Source organism: Epinephelus lanceolatus, chromosome 11 (assembly GCF_041903045.1).
Source record: "Epinephelus lanceolatus isolate andai-2023 chromosome 11, ASM4190304v1, whole genome shotgun sequence".
NCBI classification, from domain to species: Eukaryota; Metazoa; Chordata; class Actinopteri; order Perciformes; family Serranidae; genus Epinephelus; species Epinephelus lanceolatus.
In genome coordinates this window covers 45,077,719-45,094,622 of record NC_135744.1, presented here as the reverse complement: position 1 = coordinate 45,094,622, position 16,904 = coordinate 45,077,719, and the positions used below count along the sequence as shown (strand labels likewise).

Sequence of the window (16,904 nt, the reverse complement as noted above, 5' to 3'; positions counted from 1 at the left end):
ACACCACCTGGACAGCCAGCGATTAAATGATGACATGCGGCTAAACATGTCATCAGAGGTCAGATTTGGGAGGGGTCCAGAGAAAACTATGGAGTCCGACATCGTTTTAGCATATTCACACACCGAGGCAATATTAATTTTAGTGACCTCCGACTGGCGTAATTGGGTGTCACTTCTAGAGAAGGAAATGACTTTTTCACAGTCAGTGCAACTGTAACCATCGTGTTTTCTCACAGTCTATGTGTGTGTGTGTGTGTGTGTGTGTGTGTGTGTGTGACTTCCCATAAACGGCTCCAGTTCACTGGAAAACAAGATAAAGAAGTGGCACTGATGATGAATCAGGTCCAACTTCCTGTGTAATGTTTGAATTAATAACTTTGTCACTGATAAAGATCAGATTGACTTTATTAAGGCCACACCAGGGAAATTCACACGTTCCAGCAGCTCAAGATACAAAAACAAATAATACTAATGCTCCCAGCACCAAGGTGTCGGAATTCATGGAACACCGTTTCCCTGCTGTTCCTCCTTTGGAAGTTGACCTGATGATGATTTTTTCAGGTCGCCCATTAAACACATATACCTGCTGAACATCAGCATATCAGCATTGTCATTGTGAGCATGTTAGCATGTTAGCTCAAAGTGCTACTGTGCTTCAATAAGCTGCAGATTGGTGTTGTGTCGATGAAGGTGTAAGGTTGACAAAATGTTTACATGAGTACGAACATTTTGTCTGAGACTGTCTGTGGTGTTGCGTTGTCTTCTCTTTTGATGGATCTAAGCAGTGTCGGGGGAACTACGTTTAAATGGTAGTTTACCACACTGGCTTCTTCACTATGAGAAGTAGTTAAATTATCTCAACTGCCTCCAACAAGTGTTTAGCTTGTCAGAGTACAAGTATTTTAAAGAAAGTAGTTTAACTACATACAAACTACACAGGAAATGCTTTCAGTCTGAGTCTGGGATCTCATATTGTTACACAGCAGCTCCTTTTTAAACAGGAGTTGTGCAAATTTGCAGGAAAGCCCAATCAGTGTTTTTTCAGCATTGGCAGTATAAAAACAAAATCGGGGAGTGCAGCAAAATGCCGCCTACCTACTTTTGTTTATACAGAATGTGCCTTTTTCGGGGCAATGGGGGGCGTGAGCAAGTAACAAAACGTGTAGCTCAGCGTGTGACGTAAACAGTGACTGGTCAGTCCTTCGGCAATTCTCTCGTAAGTCAGCCCGTTCTTCACCGTCCCTGTCATCTGACGGTTAATGGCCTCTTCATTTGCGAGGACAAGGAGGGCGCGCAATTCAATTCAATTTTATTTATAAAGCCCAATATCACAAATCACAATTTGCCTCACAGGGCTTTACAGCATACGACATCCCTCTGTCCTTATGACCCTCACAGCAGATCAGGAAAAACTCCCCAAAAAACCCTTTAACGGGGAAAAAACGGTAGAAACCTCAGGAAGAGCAACTGAGGAGGGATCCCTCTTCCAGGACGGACAGACGTGCAATAGATGTCGTACAGAACAGATCAGCATAATAAATTAACAGTAATCCATATGACACAATGAGACAGAGAGAGAGAGAGAGAGAGAGATGCAGGTAATGACAGTAGCTTACAACAACATTAATGAAAGTAATAATATTATAGTTATAGTTCTGGCTACTGTGGTACAATATGTTGAAAGTATGTATTAATATCTGGCAGTATACATGTGTGACAATAGTCATATGTGTATAATAACAGTAGAAGTATGACTAATGACTAATGATGGCAGCAGCAGCAGGAGGCATCTGGCAGGACCACGGCAGCAGCACAACCACACACGTCACGCTGTCCAGGCACCGCTGTGATATGAGTTAATCTGAGAGACAGTGGAGCACAAAGGCTCCGGAGAAGAAGCCGAGTTAGTGACATCCAGAATGGCCGAGTTAGCAAGATGCAGTAATAGGATGAGAGAGAGAGAGAGAGAGAGAGAGAGACAGAGAGAGACAGAGAGAGAGATGCAGGTAATAACAGTAGGTTACAACAACATTATTGAAAGTAATAATATTATAGTTATAGTTCTGGCTACTGTGGTACAATATGTTGAAAGTATGTATTAATATCTGGCAGTATACATGTGTGACAATAGTCATACGTGTATAATAACAGTAGAAGTATGACTAATGACTAATGATGGCAGCAGCAGCAGGAGGCATCTGGCAGGACCACGGCAGCAGCACAACCACACACGTCACGCTGTCCAGGCACCGCTGTGATATGAGTTAATCTGAGAGACAGTGGAGCACAAAGGCTCCGGAGAAGAAGCCGAGTTAGTGACATCCAGAATGGCCGAGTTAGCAAGATGCAGTAATAGGATGAGAGTGAGAGAGAGAGAGAGAGAGAGAGAGAGAGAGAGAGAGAGAGAGAGAGAAGGAGCCCGGTGTATTATAGGGGGGTCCTCCGGCAGACTAGGCCTAAGTCAGCCTAACTAGGGGCTGGTACAGGGCAAGCCTGAGCCAGCTCTAACTATAAGCTTTATCAAAGAGGAAAGTCTTAAGTCTAATAATAATAATAATAATAGATTTTATTTATAACGCACTTTACATTTGAATACAAATCTCAAAGTGCACAGTACAAAGGCAAATAAAAGTAACAATGACAGTAAAATCGAGCAACAGAACAAAACAATAAAAACAGTCAGCAGATAAAATCAGATAAGATTAGTCAGGATAGGCTTTCTGAAAAAGGAAGGTTTTGAGTCCTTTTTTAAAAGCATCCACCAACTGTGGAGCCCTGAGGTGGTTGGGGAGGGCGTTCCACAGACGGGGAGCAGCAGCCTCGAAGGCCCTGTCGCCCATGGTCTTGAGCCGAGTCCTGGGCGGGCGCAGACGGTGCAGTTGGCCTGACCGGGTTCTGGCTGAGGTAAGTGGGTTGAGGAGTTCTGTGAGGTAGGTGGGGGTGCAGACAGTGATGGGTGTGAAGGAGGATTTTGAATTCGATGCGGAGGTGAACGGGGAGCCAGTGCAGAGTGTGAAGGATGGGGGTGAGGGGGGGAGGTCTAGTCTTAAATGTGGAGACGGTGTCTGCCTCCCGGACCGTAACAGGAAGATGATTCCACAGGAGAGGAGCCTGATAGCTGAAGGCTCTGGCTCCTGATCTACTTTTGGAGACTTTAGGGACCACGAGTAACCCTGCGTTCTCAGAGCGCAGTGTTCTGGTGGGATAATATGGCACTATGAGCTCTCTAAGATATGATGGAGCTTGACCATTTAGAGCTTTATAAGTTAACAGTAGGATTTTAAATTCAATTCTGGATTTTACAGGGAGCCAGTGCAGAGAAGCTAAAACAGGAGAAATATGATCTCGTTTCTTAGTTCCTGTTAGTACACGTGCTGCTGCATTCTGAATTAGCTGGAGAGTTTTTAAGGACTTACTAGAGCTACCTGATAATAGAGAGTTACAGTAATCCAGCCTTGAGGTAACAAAAGCATGGACCAATTTTTCTGCATCTTTTCGGGTCACGATAGGCCTAATTTTAAATCCGTTGCTCCGAAGGGCTAGTTTCATATCCACTACCCCTACACGCAAAAAGGAATTGGGGACCCCTCGCGGGAACGCGCAAATGTAGGGGTAGGGCTAAGGGGGGGTATTTGGACGGGTCCAAAGTTTTACATATGTGGAATTGGCCCTAATTTTTCTAACATAATAGAGTCCGTTTATAATGACACATCTAGCTCAGTAGCACTCCCTCAGGGCACCGCCCCTCATTTCACCATGAGGTGTTAAACAAGGATGCAACTTCTTCCCATTCTTCTTTATTTTGGCAGCAGAAATGCAAGCAATTCATATTAAAAAATCTGATGTTGCCAAACTGAATGTTTTTGATAAACAGATAGTTATAAGCCAGCTGGCTTCATAAAAAAAATAGAACAAATCCCCAAAGTCTTTGAATTAATTGATGTGTTTTCTAAAGCATCAGGTTGAACACTTAATCACAATAAATAAAATATCTTGGAATTCATAACCAAAGATGCAAAAACCAGTGAAACCTTAAATTTACAAGACAAAATTTGAATGTAAATCTAAGCTCAAGATGTGGTTCCAAAGGGACCTGACAGTCTTTGGTAAATGGACCTGCATTTGTATAGCACCTTTCTAGTCATCCAACCACTCAAAGTGCTTTTTACACTATGAGTCACATTCACCCATTCACACACATTCATACACTGGTGGCAAAGGCTACCATACAACGTGCCAGGTGGTTTTTAACACAGTAACACACTGATGGAATTTGGGGTTCAGTATCTTGCGCAAGGTCACTTCAGCAGGCAGACTGGAGGAGCCGGGGATTGAACTGATGATCTTTCAATTGGTGGATGAGCCGCTCCACCTCTGAGCCACAGCCGCCCCAGCCAGGACTGGCTATCTTTGGAAGAACATACTTAAGACAAAACTCTATACCAAGCATTTCTTTGAACAAACCTCTGGGGAGACAACACCAAATACAGTTTTTGTTCAGCAGGAAAGATTTTAGCCACTTTAATTTTAACACAGCATTTAAATATGATTTTCAGGTTGAAACACTTCCAACCAAACAGATGTTGTTATGTTGGAAACTCATGTACACACACGATTTTACTCCTCATCAAACCCCAATCTGGAACAACAGATATGTGCAATGGCTACTTACAGCACTGGATGGATGAAAGTATCTGGTCAGTGACCCGTCTAATCAATGACCAGGGATGTTGGCGATCTTATGAGAACTTTAGCTCGAAACACAACACAACTTGAACACGTGATCAATTTGATGAACTTATCAGAGCGATCCCTGAGTCAGTCAGAATGTTAGCCCAAAACATAGAAACACACTCAGGTGTGATAAATCCACCTGCACTCCATTTTAATGGTCTTGATTTTCCGGCTGAGGAAAATTCAAATAAAGTCATATGTAATCACCTGAAGAATAGAAACTCCATTATCCAGCTCTCTTCTTAAATCAGACATTATCAAATATATAATATGTCGTAACTTATATATTTAAGCCCCGAGACAAATGAAGTTTATTCCATAATTATGAATAATGTCTATCCATCCAGTGAGCTGCTGAGAATGAGATTAGGTATTGATCATAAGAACTGTGTCTTCTGTCAAACTGAAACTACTGATCATCTGTTGTTCCACTGCACACACTCTGCAGGACTGGCTGTCAACCTAAACCCACCTCACTAACTCTCACAAGAGAAAATGTTGTGTTAAAGGACACCATGGGCCAGATCTACTAAGATCCCAATTAGCCTGTACTAATTTGCCTGCGCAATCTAGAATTTTTCGGGTTAGGGGGCTGAACCACGGTTTGCATGTGATTTACTAAGAGTGACTGCGTAAATGACAAGAGGTGCAAACATGTTGGAGACACCCTATTTAAATGAGGGTTTTGCGTGTTTTATGGTTTGCAGCACGGCGAGTTTGGAGAGAAAGCGCAAAGTGAAATTTGACCCTATGGAATTAGAGGTGTTGGTAGATGAGGCCAATAAACACTGAAATGAGCTACAGCAAAGAAACCTGACTGTCTCACAAACGCTATATCACTAGGACCGCCAGGATCACAGTGCCCCTCCAAGCGCCACGACCGTCATATGTAACTTCATTGTTTATGCTTCCCGTGTGCTCAGAAGCACACAAAATGCATTTTTGAGTCATTTACAAGAAGCTATGATAAAATAAAATATTACAGACTATAGAATAGGACTGACAACCTCTCCAATGTCTCGTGACAATTAATTAACACTATTTGTCGGCTTTTTATAATTTTGCTGCTGCGCTGTGTCTCCAGTTGAAAGTGGTGATTTGCTAAATACATTCTACAATAATAAATTAGATTAACTTTTGGTTTATAATATTGTTGGCTATATTACGCATTTTAATAAAAGAATAAAAGAAATAAACACCGAAATAATTAGTGGAAACTATTTTTTTTTTATTGATACTCCTCCTCTCTGACATACTAACACACACACACACACACATTGAAAACGCAATTGAATGAATGAATGAATGAACACTGGAAGCAGTTCAGCCGCAGTCCTGCCGGCTGGTGCGGTCACTGTTGAGATTACATTTGTTTTTTATTATTAACAGAATGTTTTTTTATTGACTGTATGAATGGTTTCGTTTTCAAATAAATATTTGGAAATTAAAATGTATGCTTTGGTGTACTTTTACAGAGTTTTGCAATATGTATAGCCACCTGTTTGTATCAAAATGTATAATTTTCAGCAGTGGTGTGTGTAACTGCGGCCGCGGTCTGAGTTATAAATGCTCAGTTTAGTGTGTTTCATCTTTGTAACTTAAAGGCTTCAGAAAACATTCACGCACATTTTGAGGAAAAGACATCGGAAGAGAAGCTTGTAGGTTTTATCTAAACAGAATTATTTGCATTATAAAAACCCAAACAGTGTGTCAGACCGTCGTGGCGGTTCCAGTGTTAATGATTGTTTCCTCATTCATACCAAAAATGTTCACACGAGGGTGAAAAATGCATTCTCTGCGTCTTCTTTCATCGTTTTGATGTCTTCTTGCAACAATAACCGCAGTGGTGGACTAAGAGTCTCATCCTACTCTCTAATGTGCTATGTGTGAGCTCAGTCCTGCGTGTTCTTTAATGAAGCAATAGGAGAAGATATTCGGTCTCAGTTAATGTAGTTTATTAAGCAGTAAAGGAATAAAATTACAGAGCTCTGGGTCTCAACTTCACGTCCCTGACGAACAACAAAGGTGTGTCAGTTCACGAAGTCTGACCTCCTGTCCTTCCCTGACCCAGTATATTTGAGCGTAACAGAGTGTCATTGTGCACGCAAGGCGTTGTCCTCTTCTCATTGGCAGTTCCACTTCCTCCTTCACCACACCACGCCCCTGCCTCCTGTTAATCTGACTCCTTCCCGCTGGCGGTGGGGGCGTGGTTCCTGTTTTGAAAGACAAGAGAACAACACAACTCCCTACACGTGCTGTACCTTACTATCTGTATATCACTTTCTATTCTTTTTACCATATATGAAACTAATTATCTAAGCATTGCGGTATGTGCTCCTCAGACTTCATGTCTCTTCCTCTCCTGTACTTCTCCACTTCTGCAAAGCAAACACATTCATATCAGCTGAAATCATCTCAGTATTCTCATTGTTCACACATCTAAAACTTATATAGTGAAACACAACTTATAGTAAAACACATAAAATGATTCTATTCCCAACAGCAGCCATGTGTGCGCAATTACACATACAAACCGTTTGCACCTCCCTTTGACACGTGTTAAATATATACACAGTTTCTATGAACAAAACTGCTTTCAGGTTTGATAAATCACTTTCCGTGTGCTAAATTAATATATTTACATGTTTTCCTCCCAGTACACACAATTGCGTGTAAACGCCCCATATTGCTGCAAACGTACTAACTGAAAGCAGACGCGCTATTTTGCACCTTTGAAAGACGCAACCCTTAGTGCGCACTTTTAGCACATCAGTTTGTACATTTTTTTGCGCGTGCAATGAGTCTGAACACGTTTTTATACTTGCAAACCTTTAGTAGATCCGGCTCTAAGTGTGATCTGACTGAACAACCTGATACTGGTGCACACACACATCCAAATGGAGGAAGACAAAGGCCCTTTTTCTGTTTTTAAAAAGACTCTTATGGACGATCAGCTCAGTGCTTTGACACTAATGGGAATAAACATGCAAAGTCTCCTCACAGCATATGAAAGATGAAAATATCCGAGGACCCCGAGAGAAAGAGTGCAGAACTATGAATTTGCTTTATTTGTTTTCACTGTCTTTATGTTAAATGTTAAATGTGCATTGTAGGTTGAGACGTGTTCGTTGTGGTTTGTGTGTTGATGTTTTGTGAATGATTCATTTTCAATAAACAATCAATCAAATAAACAGAGGAGCTCCTGCAGCTCCCTCCTCTCTGGCTCTCTGATGTCACAGTGTGGAGCCTCAACACGCCAAGAGGAGGAGCACAAGGCTGCTCAGCTTACAGTGTGCTTAAAGGTTATTATGGGATGTATGCCCAGTGGAACGAAAAAGTGTCAGGAGCTTCTTTCTGATTGGTTGAGAGACGTTATCACACACTGAGACTGATGTTCACTGTTTCACTTCCTGTTCTTTGCCTTTAAAAATGCCTCTCAGCACCTCCTCTCTCCACTGCTCCTCGTCAGACGATCAGAACACATCAGCTGAAGAGAACCCTCTCTCACTTCACACTGTAAGTGACAATAATTATCATATGCTCAGTGTTAATTTTGGCAGCTATTGTCAATTTAGTTTTAGTCATTACATGAATTACATGAGGTCTGTATTAAGTATCATCACACATGTATTTGCTCAATTTCTTACTCTTACTGAACTAATAATTTATTCTTTGTAAATCACAACTAGTTGGTCATGGTATTAAGTTATTGGGTCTAATCCCGAGGCTACGCCGAGTGCGGACACGTAATTCAATTGTTTATAGTAGAGTGTTATTCTGGCAGCAAATGCTCCGCGTCAGCAAGGCTGAAATCATGCACCCGGTGTAGCCTCTGGGTTAGTAGAGAGCTTCTACATTCCTTAGAGAAAAGACAATGTATTACGAGGCAGTTCTGATCTAGATATCAGTAACTTCAGATCAAGACCCACTAATTGCTTATTAAGGATTTACCAAGAAATAATAAATAAATTCAATTTTCAGTAAGATAAGAAATTGTTGAATACATATACACATTTGTAATGATGCTAAATAAACACATTAATGATCAGTAATACATGCACATATTATTTGTGTATTATTGGCGAACATGTCTCACCCCAACTAGTGTTACAAGAACTTTTAGTTGTTATATATGTCCTTTATATATGTTCCTTCATTTCATTTAGGCTAATACTGGCATAAGGAATTGATATTAAAGTCACATGTTTTAATTATCAAGTGTTGAAGCCATTTGGATGATGTAAATATTCTATCAGATGCAGCTCGATACACCAAACTTGCTTGAGAAAAGCCACATACATGTCTAATACAATAAAGTGTGTTTTTTTTGTCCAGTAATTTATCACGAGCAATTTAGTCCAAAAAATGGATCAATGAAAACAAAACATAACGTCCAGTTTAGTTTTTAGTCACTAAGATCTATATCAAACTTATTTTCACACACGGAAGTAAATAGTGATCAACTTCCGTTTTTTTGTGCGTGACTTCCGGTCAGCCACTTTCCTTCATGCTTTCCCTTACCGGAGCTAACGGTGCAAGCTAATTTTTTTTTCAGTTTTCAATTGTTTATGTTAGTCAATCAGTTAGTTAGTTAGTTAGTTAGTTAGTTAGTCTGTGTATTTTGTATAACGTTAGATAACTGTGCCCACGTTTCCGTTATAACGGAAATTTATTCCCTCTAAACGCGAATAAATCGCACGTCAGTCATAAACTATGAACCAAAAAAGCACAATCTATCCCGAGTGAGACAAACTGCTTGATCCCCGTCTCCAGTGTACCAGCAGAGAACCTGCAGAACCGAATCAGTGAAAAAACACACCGGGCTACACAGCCTCTCTACCTGAGCAGCTGAAGCTGCGGCTCACACCCTCGACACACAGACACACAGACGGTGCTTCTGCATGCCAGCCACACGTGTGCGCAACTGTGAGAAATAAATATGTGAGGTGTACGCTGCTTTTCTATCTTTTTTCCCTTTTCTTTCTTTCTGTCAGCGACATACACTCCTAACACAGGACGGGTTGTTTTAATTGACTGAGTTGATCATTAAGCCATAGTGATGCGCGGATCGGCTCTGATAGCACCTGAATCAGCATGTACGCATCAACCATCCAGCCGTTACAACATGATTGAGCTAGCAAAGCAGTTTTGTGTTGCTATGTGTGGTATTTATTCAGTTTTGGGAAATCACAATGTCTAGAAAGCATCAGTGGCTGCAGCTGACAGGGACAGCTAACGTTAACACTAGCAGCAAAGCTAACATCAGGACGTCATCTGTTAAAAGCCTCCCGTTGTCGGATACGACATGAAACTACTCCAATTAGCTCAATCATGTTGTAACTAAGACATCCACTGGAGAAAATATTTTTTTCATGGACCGTTTATTGAGTTATTACAGACACCGCTAACGGCTGACGGCTAACAGCTAACGGTTAGCCTAGCTAATCTACGATAACCATGTTATTAATTACACACAGAGAAAATACTAATGTTTGTTCAATCATTGTGTTTATAGACTTTACAAACATCAGATTAGTCTAAACGGTGATATAGTGACGTGAAAAATGTGCTATATGTATATATATATATATATACAGCTAAACTCAGCAAGGTAAACAACAAGGCGATTCCCATTTACACAGTGGAAAGAGTGCTGGACCAGAAGTGTCGCACAAAAAAACGGAAGCTGGCTGCGTTCTGTTTTGCCTCCGTGTTTCCGTGAAAAATAAGGTGGATATCAAACTTATTTTCAGCTCATTATCATCATGGGAAAAAGTGTAGACGAATACTTTTCGTTAAAATTTTAGACGACGGCCCTGGCCGTGGCACAACTGGCTGGGGCACCTGCACCATACACCGGCGACCTGGGTTCGGGTTCGAGTCCCGCCCTGTGGTCCTTTCTGGATCCCACCCCATCTCTCCATCTCACTCGCTTCCTGTCATTTTATACTGTCCTATCTGATTAAAGGCATAAAAAGCCCCAAAAAATATACTAAAAAAAAATTAGACAACAAAATGAATACTGGCTGCTACTAATACCAGATCATATTTATTTTCCTGTGAAAAAACTGCTGTCGTATCTTATGTAGCTTTGACTGCATTCATCCAGTGCATGGTAGGTGGATAGAACCAAATGAGCAGAAACAGTCTCTCCGAGATAATTCCATGGCAAATTACTTAGCGCTTTTCTCTTAGATATGAGCAGACATGATACAACAGTTCAGTAATGGCAAAAAACCCTTTGGGTCATTTGTAGTAATATAAAGTAAAAGCAAAGTGACAATCAGGCTGTTGGGTCAACAGATCATAGTGCAGGCAAAGGACATTTAGGCTACATCACAAGCTTCAGGAAATGAAGGTGTATCATGAAAGACTCCACCATGGCACCATTTCTGCCTTCACAGCCCAGGGCTCGATTCAGAGACACACATAGTCACACAAGAGCAGTCATCTCCTCAAGACTGCAGGAAACATGACTATCTTGAGTCTATCTTTGTTCATCTTCTTGTTATTTCTAACTATGGACAGATCTAAAGGCAACCTTAGAAAAGACAGAGAAGGATGTCGTTTTTGCATTTTTTAGTCGTGAAGAAAACATTTAGCCTGTAAAACCACACATTCCAAGGATTTATTAATTTATTTATTTTTATTAATTTAAATAATGGCGTCAAGCCAAACTTTGCTATCCTCTTCCCCTGAGTCTAATGGAGAAAGGACAGCACTGGAGCTAGCACTATAGCTGTCCTACTTCCATATCCAGCAGCATCTTAAGGTCTAGGTACAGTCAGGCGGTGGTGAGCAGCTAGCGGCGAGTGCTTGCCGACTGTTGACAAAAATTGTGTTGTGCGGCCACGAACCTCCCAAAAATTGAGACCGCGCAGCAAGGCGCACATTGAGCTCCACAGGGATCTTGTTGCGGTACCTTGCGGTAATATGCCAGGGAACACGTCGTGCACTAGCAACTTTTTTTTCACCTTTACCGCGTTACTATTGACTACACCTGAGCCTTTAGTGTTTGGTTTTCTTTTCTTTTCTCTAAACTGCTGTTACCACTTCACTTGAAGTTTCTTGTCAGCTCCGACTAGTGAAGAAAATGAGCAAACTTCCACACATCATCAGAACAGTATGTACTTGCATGCTGATAATTATCATGTGGTGAGGCAGGCAGCTACCAGTGTTAACTTTGGCAGCTATTTTCAATTTAGTTTTAGTCATTACATGAATTTAGTTGTAAGTCTAAGTCATATTTTAGAAATTTCTGTCTTCCCAAAGCCAGTTGGCTTGGAATCTATTGGATTAGAACACCAACTTCGTTCAGGAGGTTCTCATTGGCTGTGATCCAAGACATTTCCCACCAAATTAAATTCATTTGTTGCCTGCAACTTCATGTCATGATATCGGTACCTCATTGATGGGCTAACCACAAGTATAATATCGACGAGTTCTGGTGTGTCCATCCTCCTGATCTTGATGGACAGATCCCCCCTGGCTTGTATTAGTAATATAAATTGTATTTTGCATTTGTTTGTATTTTGTCAAAGCACTTGCATGACATCTTCTTTATCTGCTTCGTTGAACAGCACACACCATGGAAATTGCTAAGGCCACTCAGTGTCTCACCACTGCAGCAGATATGCGAGAGACCACCAAGATGCTGATGCAGCCTAATGCAAACTGGGAAGAGTACCTGACTCCTGCCCCCCTCTCCATCGCCATCATGGGGGAGCTCGTCTTCATCTCCTCATCTGATGACTTCTCCATCAACAAGAACCCCCCAGAGAAGGGCTACAAGTACATACAATACCCAGACTCGTTCAGGGCCTGCCTCATGCAAATCTGTAACTCAGGCTGGCATGCATTCAATGAGGCCCACAAGAATATGGATCAGATCCGCCTTCACACAGCCACAGTTCCTGATTACATGAAGGCAGCAGTCAAGCTCCTTTTCAATGCACCTGATGAAGTTATTGACAAGCTCCTGCCAAATCAGCTGGAAAACATTCGCACCATTGCAGATGAATGTGTGACACTGTCAGGCAGTGTTGAAAAGAAGTACACAGATGTCATCAACTTAATCCAGGAACTGTTGGCGGCCTGTGTCAATGCTGAACGCTTTCATGGAGAAGAGCTGGAGAAGGTGAAGATGAAGATTAAGGAAAATGAAATACGGGAGAAGACCGCCACTGAGCTTAAAGAACGGTCCAAGAAAGCAATGGAGGCCATGGAAAAGGAAATAAATGAAGCACAAGATAGCTACAAGAAAGCAATGGACTCTCTTCCCTCCGGATGGGAAATGATTGGAATGGATGTGGTTGAAGGACTTTCAAAGGCAGTGACAGGATTGGTTAATGGAGTCGTTAACCTGGTAAGTTCTCCAATAAAAACAATCAGCGATTCAGCAGAAACACTCATAGACAAATTCCAAGGAAAGGAATCGCAAAATGAAAACGTAGATGTGCTCTCAGTCGGCTGTAAGTCTGCAGAGATTCTTTCCATTGTAGGAACTCTTACACAGTATTTGAAGGAAGGGAAAATAGCCTGGCAGGACCTGTATGATCAGAAAGCACAATCCACAAAGACAAACTGGTCTCAAGCTCAATTCAAAAGAATCTCTGGGGCCTTAAAGAAGATGAAAGGGAGCAAACTTCAGAATGATGCTCTGAACCTTTGTGAGCTGGGTATTAACATCTGTGAAGAACTGGCCACATATAAACCTGGTGAAAATTGGGGTGACAAGAAAGAAACAGAGCTCATCAAGAAACTGAAGAAACTGGATGAAGAATCCCGCATCTTTGACACCAAAAGCAAAAAAGTACTGGGCTCTCCAGCTCTTTCTCCTACATCACCAATGATGAGCAAAGCACAGAGCAGCACAGGAGATCAGTCTGCCAGTCAGAGAGCAGCAGATAACGCTCGTTTCAAAATTGAGCAGAGCCGAGAACAACTCAAGGTAACACGGGAGGCCTATGAGAAGTCTGTGGAGAGAATGGAGCAGAATCAGAAGGAGCTGACTGAGATCTTGGTTGAAATGCAGAGCTGTAAGCTCAAGGAGATTGACTTTGAAACCACCATCAAGATGCTGGTCAAGGGTCTCGATGCCATGGGCAGAGTCAAAGAGCAGTGGGAGAAGATGGTGCGCTTCTTCCAGATGATCTCTAACATCATCAAATGCAGCCTCAGCAAGACACTGAAAGATTTCGTCTCAACAGCTGATGATACAAAGAAACTCAGTTACAACAATAAACTATTTGTCAAAGACATGCTGTACAACCAGGCCTTCCAAGCCTCCAATGTTGCCAGTCTGGTCCACATGATCTCAGGGACCTACACTGAAGTGTCCAACAAGTACCTGATGGACAGAGTGAGCAGCCTGGGCAAGCTCATGGCCATGGATAAGGAGAAGCCAGAATTCCTTCAAGAGCGTTTGAAGCTGCAACAGTCCTGCACAGCAGCTCAGGAGGGCATCCTTATGCTGGTCCTCAAGAACAAGAAGGAGTTTGAGAGGAAGACAGATGACAGGATGGCAGAAATAGAGAATGGTCTGAAAGCAATTCTGCCAGCTGCCCCACCCCAGGAGACTGAGAGGATCAAAGAAATAGTTCAAGCTGGGTTTGGTGGAGGAGAAGAGGATTACTACTAGAACAAAGTTTCTACCAGTTATGAAACTGTCACCTAATTCTGATCGTCACCATTTTTTTCATTACTTTTATTGATCAATCAAACAAATCTTCAATGATTTTTTATTTTTTTTTAGTTATCTTGTCCTGATATTTGACTCAAGTTTAGAGGGGAAACTAGTGATTACTGTGTGCTTGTGGTATTCTGCAACTCTGTGCTTCACTGGAAATCTGATTGGTCTGTCTTTTTCCATTATTGATCATTGATCAATCATCCTTACAGATTTTGATTCTTTTATCATAACTGGTGAGTTTAATGTGTACTCAGTGTTAATGTGTACTCAGTGTTTTTAAAAAATAGCGTGAGACCTGGCTCAAACACAATGGTGGGAAAGTTTGGGGCATTCCAGCCCAGGCTGATATGGGCTTGGCCTTGGACACCAGTATGACTCATACCCAGGTGACTCTAAAAGAATACACCATTAAGATCGGACTCAACCAAAGGCAAAAACATGCCACCATTGTGTTCAGGCTCAAGTGGGCAGGATTAAGGGAAAAAGGTGGAGATTCAGCAGAATCTTCACCAGCATAAAAGGGAGCGCAAAGAGAGTGAAACTTAAGTCTTGTTCCAGAGCTTGACTCATGAGTTGTGTGTGTTGTTGCTTGTGAACACATTAAACACGGTTGCACCTGATTCCACGTGTCTCCAGTGATTTCCTCAGCACCAGCCATCTGATTCTAAGATACTTATTTGAGTAGAAGGCGAGTCCAACCTAAAGAGTTGAAGGCAAGGTCGGGAGCCCCCAGGCCCAGCTGCAGACACCGATTTCTGCTTCATCAAGAGCTCACTGCTTTGTTTGACATGTTTGATATGGTACAACATGTTAGCAACTCCACTCATATCAAAGGTCACACTCTGGATCTAGTTATCAGTGAGGGTCTCTGTATTTCTTCAGTTAATGTTAGATGTGAATGTTATAGACTTAGCACTATCTGATCATTTTTGTGTATTCTTTGATGGCCTGGTCTCTCCAATTAGCCAAACTCAATCTAAAACTGTCCCTAAGAGGTATATTAATGAGAATACCTGCAGTCTTTTTACGGAAGCCATGTCTATTACACCATGCATAACAACTCAGGGCGTGGAGGACCATCTAAGTCTGTTTAACTCCAATATTCTCAGGGTATTTGACTCTGTAGCACCTACCAAGCTTAAAAAAAGCCCCAGTAAATGTAAAGCACCATGGAGGTATACCACAGCTGTAGCGACTCAGAAGAGAGAATGTAGGAAAGCTGAGCGTAAATGGGGAAAAAACAAGCTTCAGGTTGACAATGATATTTTCAAAGACAAACTCCAAGCTTATAACTATGAGTTAAGAAAAGCTAGACAATCTAATTTCTCTAACATCATTAACAAGAACATTAAAAACTCCTGTGCACTGTTTGCCACTGTTGATAAGTTAACAAATCCCCCAGTACATCTACCTCAAGACTTTATGTCACCTGATAAATGCAATGAGTTTGCTTCCTTCTTCCATAGCAAGACTGAAAATATTAGAAAAAGCATTAGCTCCACCCTGTTATGTAATGTCTTGGTTAAATCATCAAATACAAATAGCCTCTTTATCTGAATTTACTGCCACTGATAGCAAAACTCTTGAAAAAAACTGTGATGCAGCTCAGCTCATCTACTTGCTGTCCTGACACCTTCCCCACAAGCATCTTTAAAAGCATCTTTGGTTGTGTGGCATTTGAGCTTCTAAAGATTGTGAGTGGCTCTCTTCTTTCAGGCATTTTCCAGCCTCTCTTAAGACTGCAGTTATCAAACCCCTCCTAAAGAAAGAAACCTTGATCCCTCTGTGCTCAACAACTACAGGCCCATCTCAAACCTCCCCTTTATAGGCAAAGTTATTGAGAAAGTTGTATTCAACCAAGTCAATAACTATTTAAATACAAATAGCATCTATGACCAACTCCAACTCAACTGAGACTGCACTTGTAAAGGTGTTAAATGACATCTGCCTGAATACAGACTCAGGTAAAACAACTGTCCTGGGGCCTGTTTCACAAAACCAGGATAAGGGATTAAGCCAGGATATCTTGGTTATCCTGGATCAACTTATCCTTGATCCAGTTTCACAAAAGCAGGATAGGGGGAAGTGGGATATGTTTTGACATAAGTTACCATGGAGATTTATTCTGTGGAGCTAGCCTGCTCCAGACCAGGCTAAGTTCCAGGATTTATTTAATCTCATCCCTTATCTCAGTCAGCAGCTACCACAAATGGAAACTAATATTTATTCCACTTCACACTACACATTCTTATCACATTCAACGAGACCCACTGTCATTATTTAAACATTTGTGATCATTAATTGCAGTCATTTTAGATAAATGATTTTAGTAGAAAATTTAGTTAGACTATCTCTCTCATATATATATATATATATATATATATATACACTGTAAATAAATGATTAAAAAAATACACACCATACAGTAACATGATGACATGATGTTCCTTTATTGAATAGGATAAATCAAAGCAAGTAA

At 41.4% G+C, this 16,904-nt stretch overlaps 1 protein-coding gene across 1 annotated transcript; it reads left to right on the top strand.

Annotated features, from left to right (window-relative positions):
* The first annotated feature begins 8,125 nt into the window (after window positions 1-8,125).
* LOC144464788 (uncharacterized) lies at window positions 8,126-15,045 on the top strand. The gene is made up of 2 exons (XM_078172698.1): window positions 8,126-8,250; window positions 12,315-15,045. Exon 2 carries the CDS (start codon window positions 12,323-12,325, stop codon window positions 14,372-14,374), a length of 2,052 nt encoding a protein of 683 aa, XP_078028824.1. The 5' UTR covers window positions 8,126-8,250; window positions 12,315-12,322; the 3' UTR covers window positions 14,375-15,045.
* The last annotated feature ends 1,859 nt before the right edge of the window (window positions 15,046-16,904 follow it).